At 39.1% G+C, this 10,369-nt stretch overlaps 2 protein-coding genes across 2 annotated transcripts; both read left to right on the top strand.

Moving 5' to 3' along the window:
- The first annotated feature begins 218 nt into the window (after positions 1–218).
- On the top strand, positions 219–3,212 carry LOC139302386 (protein yippee-like 5). Its single transcript, XM_070926064.1, has 3 exons — positions 219–384; positions 1,422–1,588; positions 2,041–3,212. The coding sequence occupies exons 2-3, from the start codon at positions 1,448–1,450 to the stop codon at positions 2,260–2,262; spliced, it is 363 nt and encodes a 120-aa protein (XP_070782165.1). The 5' UTR covers positions 219–384; positions 1,422–1,447; the 3' UTR covers positions 2,263–3,212.
- A 585-nt stretch (positions 3,213–3,797) lies between these two features.
- slc35a1 (solute carrier family 35 member A1) lies at positions 3,798–9,820 on the top strand. Its single transcript, XM_070925407.1, has 8 exons — positions 3,798–3,933; positions 4,220–4,400; positions 6,095–6,254; positions 7,285–7,437; positions 7,583–7,649; positions 7,952–8,128; positions 8,216–8,350; positions 8,948–9,820. The coding sequence occupies exons 1-8, from the start codon at positions 3,924–3,926 to the stop codon at positions 9,079–9,081; spliced, it is 1,017 nt and encodes a 338-aa protein (XP_070781508.1). The 5' UTR covers positions 3,798–3,923; the 3' UTR covers positions 9,082–9,820.
- The last annotated feature ends 549 nt before the right edge of the window (positions 9,821–10,369 follow it).

Genomic DNA, 10,369 nt, shown 5'->3' with positions numbered 1-10,369 from the left:
CATGGAGATGTAGACTCTAGTCTTTGGTACAGACTCTACTACAAGTTTTAGATGATAACCGTCATGATTATGATGATTGTTATCAGATTGTTACAATTCAAAACGTAAATGTATTTTATCAGGAATTTACTTTGAAAGTTTTGAGCGGAAGCTGTCGTTCTCATTGTCACTAACTTGATTCAAATAAACACCATTGTAACTGGCTGGCTGCATCAACTGCTCTCCTCTGAGTCGAGTTTGACAACAACAATAACAGAGGAAACGAGGACTTGTTTAATCAGCCGAGAATAAAGACTGGTGAACAAAGACACTTCGGCGAGAAAATAACCGTTTCTCCTCCCAACTGCTATTTCGCTAGCTAACGTTAGCTAACGGTATTACAAGGTGAGAAATATGGCTTGGACTTCATGTTTGTTTGGCCTATTAGCTACTATCTGGATGCCTTCGACATTTTTTACATACAGGGGTTTTCTTCTGACAGGCTATGAAGTGGATCATATTGTTGTTTTTATTTTAATTTCATAAAACTTTTGCTAGTTTATGAAGCTAATCCACAGTGACATGTTTTTCTTGTCTTTTGCTTAACCTAGTTATTGGCGTACCTGGCCTAGGTTAATGATGCCTTCAAGGGAGTCCTAAATCCCAGGATTTGAGCATGAAAGTCCTGAATAGTATTTTCTTTACAGTGAGCAACATTTACCTTAAACTGTATGGCTAGTTTGTGTTGCAGAGGCAATGAAAGGGGATAAGTGATATCTGACATACATGTATGAACAGATAATGGTTGTAAATATCTGACATTACTTAAATAATTAATGCAAATAAAACAGTACCCTCAATAATATTTGTTTTGGGGTACATAGAAAAATCATAGTAATATGGATCATGGCTGACATGATCTCTCCAGTTTTTCTTTAATAGGACTCAGCCCAAATGTCACACCATTTAGAAATTGGGTGTCATAGAAAAAATATTTACAAAATCCTCTGTCAGTGTATTTCATTTTATGTCATGATATCGATATATATAGAGATGTAATAAACCTGGAAAACCACTTGAGATTTTGTTATTGGACAAAATTATCAGACTGGAATGCCTGGCAAAACCAGCAAATTAGATACCTGACAAATCAAGGTATTTTATCACATTGATTCAAAACTTCAATATTGCCATAAATCAGTCCTGGTAGTTGATTTGCCACATGGCCCACATGGCCTAATACAAGAGATATTAAAAGAAGAGCTACCTCAGTGTAAATGATAAAACAAAATAACCACCAATAATAAGAAAATACAGCTTTCCCTTGTTGTATTTACTTTGTTGGGTTGTGCATTGGTTTATTTCCCCAAATTTCAGTGTTTTCAATTGCTCCAGAAATGTGTGTTATCATCTAACGGGGCTACTTAATTTGTTTGTTTTAGCTGTTTACCAACTGGAGGTAGACAAAATGGGGCGGATCTTCTTGGATCACATTGGTGGGACTCGCCTCTTCTCCTGCGCCAACTGTGACACCATTCTGACCAACCGAGCTGAGCTCATCTCCACGCGCTTCACTGGAGCCACTGGCCGAGCTTTCCTGTTCAACAAGGTGCCTGCACATCTCTTCCTTCACCTGGGTCGTGAATAACAATAGTGTCGCACTTGTTAGTTTAATGGATGGGCCTCCTCATTAACAGACAGTAGGACATTGCCTCATTTCTGTTTAATGCTAGTAAGCATTTAAAAATCCAGGAGGTGGCCAAGTGTCATGCTGACACAAACAAGCACAAAATAGTCCTGATTAATGATTGATGATGTTATGGAGTGTAAGAATTAGCATTAACATACCTTTGGGAATTGTTTGGAACAAAAGTAAGAGAGATAAATGAATCCTTATTTCAACAATACAACTAGCATTTATGGATGACTGTGGAAGTCATTAGAGCTGACTTTGAAATGTTTTGATTTTACTTGCTGATATTTGCTTGAAAACACAAAAGAAACCTCTGTAGAAAAGCAACTAACTGTTACAGTGACAGTTATCTTACTGCTGCCCTCCAGGTTGTGAATCTGCAGCACAGCGAGGTGCAGGACAGAGTGATGCTGACGGGAAGACACATGGTGCGGGACGTCAGCTGCAAGAACTGCAACAGCAAGCTGGGCTGGATGTACGAGTTTGCCACCGAGGAAAGCCAGCGCTACAAGGAGGGCCGTGTCATCCTGGAGAGGGCACTGGTTAGGGAGAGCGAAGGCTTCGAGCACGTTCCCTCCGACAACTCCTGAGTTCTTCTGTTATAATGCTCAATCCGTGCATAATACAGCTTTTCCTCCAGCAGCAGTGCATGGACAGTGTGCCATTTGTGAGTAGAGCTACACCAAAATAATATCACAGGCTGGGTCTTTGTGGGAAGCTTAAACAAGAAGTGGTGGACATTTTCCCATAACTTTAAACATCTATGAATTTCTTCTATGATGGGTAATAATACCATTGCTTCTCTACCCATTTAAAATCGCCTGCATTAAATGTGTTGGTGTGGTGGGATTTGGGCTGCTGTCAGAGGGAGAGGGGATTCGCTCCTGCTGCCCTTCAAGAAGCTCAGACAGACAGACAGATTGTTACGTAGAGGTTTGAATAGCCATTAACGGCACTGGTGAATTCTGACTGTAAACAGAAGATTGGATTAAGACTAGTGATTCTGATTGAGTGAAATACAATGTGTTTGCATAAAGAGTTAGTCACGAAGCAGTGTGCTGCAGTACATTCCTTTCCTGACAAGTGTTCAATGTGACACTTTGCCATAAATCCTTTAAGTTACTGTAAGTATTAATTTACATTACAACATTACATTATCAAAGTAGACAGAATTTTAAAATGTAAAATACCCTGTTATGTTAACATTTATCATTTTGATTATAGTCACTGCACCAGGTATGAGTTTTGACCTATAAAGAGTTCAGATATTCCCCCTTTATTTTATGTTTTGATAAATGATGATACAGTTGATCAGTACGTTGTACAGTGATGGAAAAAAGGCAACTTTTGTCTTTTGCATTTCAATACACTCTTGCTGCAAACGTTCCAGTGATATGCTGTTCATTTTTAGCCATTTAATTTAACAGTTTCACATTGACTTCTTACCAATTGTTCAAATATTCAAATTGACTGGTGGTAATAGGCAAATTATTTGAATGTTTATTTGTTTTTTGTCAAAAATAAATAAATTCACACCATATTTATTCATTGAATCTGTGTTTTCTTATGTCTGTCCTTATTCAGATTTGACTATTGTGTCCTGCCTAAACCATCGCAAAACATTCCATTTAAAATTGAATGTATTATTTTATTTATTAGTTGATTTTACAGTGCACATTAAATTAATTTGAGCCGTGATAATTCTGCCCTTCTGCCATGCAGCTCTGCTCACCAGTATTTGTATTGTTCGCCTATATATTTATTGGTATTACTGGCCTATACTGTGTTTTTACTAAAAACTCCACCTGTTACTTAAGCTCCACACAAATAATGTTTTAATGAATACTTGCCACTCGTGAAAGTGGTTGAATACAGAAGTGGCATGTGAATATCTGGCAGAAATGAGACACGTGTAACAGGGAGTGTACTGGTGACACTTGAGAAGTAAAACCAGTTTTAATTTGCCCTATGGCTTGCGTAGGAAAGCTATGTGACAGAGTTACAGGTGTGGACGGATTTTCGAGGCGCTGAAAACAAACAAACCCTCAGCAAAGCCGACTCGCGCTGCATTCTGGGAAATGCAGAAAGGATGAATCTTAGCAGAGACACCCAAACCAGGCGCACTGTTGTGTAGCTGGTCGGGCAGCATACCACAGTCCACGCTGATTGCTTTTATTACAGTTGATGGCATGTGATGTGAGCAGGATACGTGACTTCGTTGCCACCCGGACGGACACAAACCAGAGCAGCGATGGCCGGCGGTGAGTTTAACCAGTGAATACAAGCTAGCATGATAGGCTAATGTTAGCTGTTAGAGGACCACACCAGCAACGCTAGGTGGAAGGATCAGAAAACAAAACTGAGCTGTTTTAAAAGACCTGCTAGCCACAAGTACTGTGTCAGTTATAGTTTTCAGTTAAGGAAGTGACAGCACTTGTTATACAATGAAGTGGTCTTCAAAGTGTCGCGCTGTACTTGACGCTCGGCACGCAAGGTAAACACCATTAGCTACATGTAGTCATTACGTTTTCTCCCCTCTCTCCCCAGAAAATGTGAGTGTGATCTTTAAAGTGTACTGCCTGGCAGTGATGACCCTGGTGGCAGCCACATACACAGTGGCATTACGGTACACACGGACCATCTCAACAGGAGACTTGTACTTCTCCACCACTGCAGTGTGCATCACTGAGGTCATTAAATTAATACTGAGCCTGGGGATGCTGATGAAGTAAGTGTTTGTCACCAGTCCACGCACTGTTACATGTTTGACCACATGAACATTTGACCCTGGACATGGAAATGTGTTTTTATAATTCACTTGTAAGTGGAAAAAGTGACCAAGTCAGTTAGAAACAAGGTGACATCTTCAAATTGCTCGTTTTGTGTGACTGACGGTCTCAAAGATAAACCCAAAGATGTTCAATTTACTATGCAGAAGCCAAAGGTGAGCAGCAAATCCTCACAATTAAGACATTTGAACTAGTTAACTAGGTTTGGCATTTTCATAACAAATAACATAAAGTAAAACTATATAACATTCGAAAGAAGGAATAACGCACTGTTCGTCTTACAGATGTATAGTTGAATTCATTAGTAATAAATTGTGCCCTTGCTCATTTCAATAATAACGCTACTGTTAGTAAACTCAAAGTCCTCTCTACTTGCTCCTGTTTCACTACATTTTCCCATGTCACAGATAAACATGATGCTATCTTTAAACAGTTTCTATTATCAAAGTAGTTGCTGATACAATTTTCTGTCAATCTAATAATTTCAGCTCTACATTATTGACCACAGGAGTGGAATTGGGTTTGGCAGATGTTTTGTGAGTTACTGATTCTAAATTGGGAGGATTTGCTGCAAATCTCTTTCGGTTTCCTATCGCACACGTCACCTTGGGCTTTAGGAAATTGTGATCTGCATTTTTCACTATTGTCTTTCATTTTATAGACCAAATGATTAATCCATTAATCAAGAATAATTGGCAAATCAATTTTATAATGAAAATAATACATTTACACATAATGCATTAGACAGCGTAGAGGTAGAGGGATGTATTTTGTTCTCAATGGGAGTCAGGTGGGATGTAACAACAGGGACGAGAATCATATAAGAATTGCTTTTATTCCCCTAGACTTCAGATCTTACTGGCCTTGTAGGATTACTTGTCTGCTGACTTCTTCACTCTCTCCAGCTGAGAGATGAACAAGTTTCAGAACGGGACTGTTATTCTCAATCGTGTGAAATCTATGTGTAGTATGTGTATAGAGTATAGTTCCCTCCTTTAATCTACTGAGAGACAAGGTTTGCTTATCCTTGAACAAACAATCAAATTTCATTTGCATAGCACCTTTCATACACATTCATTCATTTTATATGTTAGGGCACACCGAAGTGCTTTACAGGGGACTCAAGCTAATAGTAAGGCTGTAAAAATTACAGTTGTAAACAATTGTAGTCTAATGCACAAGGAAAACTGTATTATAGCGAGAGAGATATATACATAAGTTTAAAATTCAAATAAAAATGGCATAAAATCCATAAAAGACAAGATTTTAAAACATTAAACATTGTTATCAAAAGCTGGACTAAGGTGGTACGTTTTAAGTGTCTGTTTGAAGATATCAACAGTTTCAGCTACTCTCAGATATTCAGGAACACTGTTCCAGCATCTAAACTAAAAATAAAGAAAGCAGCCTCACTTGACCTTTTTGTAACTTAACTAAAAAATGTATCAGAGGACCTGAGCTGCCTTTCTGGTCCGTACATTACAAGCATGTGAGACACTGTTCTCAGTCTTCTGCGCGTTCAAGAATAGTCGTTCAACCACTTCCATAAGTGGAATGAATGTATATTTAAGTGAATCATCTGAAGTGTTTACACTTCTTCTTCATCCGTCTGTTTTTATGTCTCCTCTCCCAGAGAAACAGGAAGCCCCATCAGAATGAAGAACATCTTAGTGGAACATGTGTTCCGCAGCCCAAAAGAACTGCTGAAGCTGAGCGTGCCCTCGATAGTTTATGCTATTCAGAATAACATGGCCTTTCTTGCTTTGAGTAACCTCGATGCAGCAGTTTATCAGGTATGACCTGAATCCTGTCCTTTTGTTCAAACTGGGTGTGGACCACTGGTGAACTTGTAGTCTTTGCTCCACCCACTGACCTTACAATGTATAGACTAGAGCAGAACAGTTCCAGAAGATCAGTCGATGATCAAAATAGTTGCCGATTAATTATTAATTTTCTTTCCATCTTCTACTTGTTGTAGCTCGAATGACTGTTTCGTAGCTTTTTTTTTACTATTTGGTGTCTTTTAAGAGAATATGTCATTTTATGATTTACTGTGTCAAATAAAGCACAATGACACTATCTTTGTCAAATGAATGCCAGATTAATGCCATGCTTCTGACTGAGATATGTCAATTAAGTGTTTCATTGCTGCTGTCTTTGAGATCTAGTGTAGCTTGGCAGTGAGCCAATCAAATCTAACTGCACAGCTGAGGCCTGAGGCTGCAGCCTTTTCAATGGACCACTTTATAGTTTTGATCATTTTTTCTTCTCTAGGCAGCAACAAACAGCAGTTTTTATTGACCAATCTGTGGATGGTTTCTGTATTAATTACTTACCCACTTAGTCTATGAAATGTCAGAATATGTCTATGATATATTCTCAAATCCCAAAGTGACGTCTTTAAATGTCTTGATCCTGACCTTTTGAAAAGCTGGAACCAGTGAATATTTGGCTTTTTTTGCTTGATAAATTACTCCAAGAATTGATCAGTTATCAGAATGACTGTTGATTTGTTCAACTAATCGTTTCAGCACAACTAGACGCACATTGTTGGGGCGCAAAAGCCGAAGCTTGCAGTTCCACTTTGGTTTCAGGGTAGAATGCTAACAATTCAGAGCACATTTAGGGAAAGTAATCTTCCAATGTATTGACCTCTCCAAAGTTTGAAGTTCATGCTGAAAACAAATAGTTGCCCTGTGTCTAATAGTAACAACAGTGATTATTCTGTATCAGTATAAAAAGGAACTCTCAGTCCACCTTCCCTCTATGAATAGGTTTTAAAAAGCAATAGATATTAGACCTAACTTGTGTTTTCCTGTGTAGGTGACCTATCAGCTGAAGATCCCATGCACGGCCTTGTGCACAGTCCTCATGCTGAGCCGCTCTCTCAGCCGGCTGCAGTGGTTCTCTGTCTTCACGCTCTGCGCAGGCGTAACCTTCGTCCAATGGAAGCCTGCAGAGGCCACCAAAGTTCAGGTGGGCGTGGCACAAGTTAAATTTTAAAGGTTAAAACCATCCTGGTGACTCTCACTATGGATTTTATTACCTGCATGTTCTCAGCCTGCAGGGGATATTTTACCATCTGTCTGGTGGCTCACGTCATTTCTTTGTTTCCTTCCAGATTGAGCAAAATCCTTTTGTTGGGTTCATTGCCATCGCTATTGCTGTGCTTTGCTCTGGATTTGCAGGTAAAGGTGGCACAGGATTCTGTGTTAAAGACTGGCAGTGGCTTTTTATCCATTATTGATTAAGCTACCACACATAATACAAAGACCCTCAGTAACTAAACAAACACTGTGCTAATGCATTCACCAGCCAACTCATTATGTGCACTACCAACTGATGTCATTTGCTTAAATTCTTTTATTTGCAATGAGTCCAATCTGTCATCTTGTTTTTAACGTATCGTTCTTTGAGGTATCCACCATCAAATATTTGTGAATATTTACTTGCACCTAACAGTTACTACTGTTTCTACTTTCTGATTTAGGCGTTTACTTTGAGAAGGTGTTGAAGAGCTCGGACACGTCTCTGTGGGTGAGAAACATCCAGATGTACCTCTCCGGCATCGTGGTCACCCTGATCGGTGTTTACCTGAACGATGGCAATAACGTCCTGGAGAAAGGCTTCTTCTTCGGTTATACACCCTGGGTGTTCTTTGTAGTATGTAAGTATGACTAACCCTGAGGAGTTTTCTATTTGATTTCACTTTTCTTCACAGTATTTTAGCTAACATTGCTCTTTGCGCTTCCAGTCTTGGCCAGTATGGGCGGTCTGTACACGTCGGTGGTGGTAAAGTACACAGACAACATCATGAAGGGCTTCTCTGCTGCAGCCGCCATTGTTCTCTCAACTGTGGCATCGGTCGTCTTGTTTGGACTACAGATAAGTACGTTAGGTTCTCATAACCACATTGTTGGTATACTGATGATGGAGCAATAGATCTTTATTGTTTTTGCCGTCGGGCGAGGGTGTGTGTTATTAGTTTGTGTGGTTGTGGCTTGTATGTTTGCACATTATCAATAACAGAAGCATTTGCTCTAGATCTTACTAATGTTTCTGCAAAGGACGCAATTTGGTACTTATTGCAGGAAACATGGAAACAGCGTTCAATTGATACACTTTCAATTAATTAATTCCAATTTATTGCTGAAACACTCTTGTAGTGGGTGCACAGCAGGTCAGCTGAACATGCAAACATGTAAAATGTGCCTACTGGGAAGCATACCATTTAAAAAAAATAAATAAATAAATATGGAACTTTTCCTCTGCAAGTTAACAACTGCTTTTAAATGATAAACTCTTAAAGAACTTTGTCTATATTTCTCCTATATTTATGACCAAATCACCAAGTCCTTTCTGGGGAAACTCCCCAGGAAATTTCTGGACCTATAAAATAATTTGTTCTCCCATTCATGTCATGCTGCCATTCCACATTTTTTATGGTGGAAGTGTCTGATTTTGCCTTTCTTTCCCTCTCGTGCAGCAATCACGTTTGCCTCTGGAACCATCCTGGTGTGTGTTTCCATCTACCTATATGGACTTCCAAAGCAAGACACATCCAAGCTGAGCCTGCAAGACACAGACAAGGAATCCAAACAGAAACTGATCAATGTGTGAGACACCGACCCGCAGCAGAGGAGTCTCTCTCGCTGGTGGACAAGGTCTGTGTTGTGATGGCCACCTTTTTATGGGGACCTAAAGCTCCTGCACTGACGAAATCAGGGAGCCACTCTTAGTTAGTTGGTTTCAGAATGAACACGGGCTCTGTTCAGTTCATCACGTAGACGACAATGTAGGTCTGCTCCCTCAATCCAGCCCACTTCCACCCACATTGGACTTGTTACAGTATGTTTCCCAGATCATTTTAAAAAACCTTAATGTTTTTATTGCATTATTTGAGTCATCTTTCAGTTAAGAAAAAAAACAAAACACATTTGACTGATTTTTTTAACTGGCCCGCATAGCTAGCTGCTTTTAAAGTTTGTAAATAATCTGAAGGTATCAGTGAAGTCTTCTAATTCATCTTCAGCCATGCTGGAGCGATAAGTACTAACAGGGCATTGTTACTATTATTTTGATGCCTCCATATATCTGTTATAGGGGGCTTATACACATCACAACTCCTTATCATGGAGGTTTCTTTTTCAATCAGTGTCTTATGTCCAGTATCACATAGTGCTGATTCTGAATGTGCCCAACTCAAAAGGAAAACATACTTGAAAGAAGGATGACAACAGATTGCATGTGTGATTATATGTTTAAAATATCATCTCTCCAGTGTCTTGTCGTCTTTTGTATCACGTCTGTGTCGCCTTCTGTTTTAAAAGTAATTTTGAAGCTTTTATTAAAACTGAATGGAAATAAGACCATCTCTGCTCAGAATGAACTATTTTACCCCTGTACTTTCAATTCATTGTTCGCTTAACTCCTTACAGTGATTGTCTAATCATAGTTTAGCAACCGTAACTAGGCATGGCAGACCCGTCAAGCGATATACTGCATTTGAAGAGTTTGAAGGGTGGTTTCTTTTTGTTTTTGTAGCCTTTCCAAATCAAAAAACACAACAGCGAAAGTGTAAGCGTAAATTAGATTAACTGTTCTTTTTATTTATACGTCTTCTACATGGATCCTCAACTGGTGAGGATGCTGATCTTTGGACATGCAGCTTTAGTCTCAGTCTTTTACCAGTTTATTGGGTACGCCGAAACAAAACTAATGCAGTCTAATACAACAATCCTGTAGTAAATCCTACCATCATGAAGGTTTTTCTTGAAACTTCTTTGAGAGGTGTTTCTATTATGTTGTCCACCCCATTTATATCAACAAGGGTAAGCAAAATAACAAACACCTCTTTTTTAAATACGTTTATCCATGTGCTTAAATACAGCAATATTTTCTCTTGTTC

This window comes from Enoplosus armatus, chromosome 19 (genome assembly GCF_043641665.1).
Source record: "Enoplosus armatus isolate fEnoArm2 chromosome 19, fEnoArm2.hap1, whole genome shotgun sequence".
Taxonomy (NCBI): Eukaryota; Metazoa; Chordata; class Actinopteri; order Centrarchiformes; family Enoplosidae; genus Enoplosus; species Enoplosus armatus.
This window is presented reverse-complemented; position numbering and strand designations above follow the sequence as displayed.

Excerpts from the sequence above, each read along its gene's own strand:
- LOC139302386 (XM_070926064.1), top strand. The coding sequence starts at position 1,448 with ATGGGGCGGATCTTCTTGGATCACATTGGTGGGACTCGCCTCTTCTCC. Across the intron at positions 1,589-2,040 it reads GAGCTTTCCTGTTCAACAAG|GTTGTGAATCTGCAGCACAG; the intron begins GTGCCTGCACAT and ends GCTGCCCTCCAG.
- slc35a1 (XM_070925407.1), top strand. Across the intron at positions 6,255-7,284 it reads TCGATGCAGCAGTTTATCAG|GTGACCTATCAGCTGAAGAT; the intron begins GTATGACCTGAA and ends TTTCCTGTGTAG. Across the intron at positions 8,351-8,947 it reads CTTGTTTGGACTACAGATAA|CAATCACGTTTGCCTCTGGA; the intron begins GTACGTTAGGTT and ends CCTCTCGTGCAG.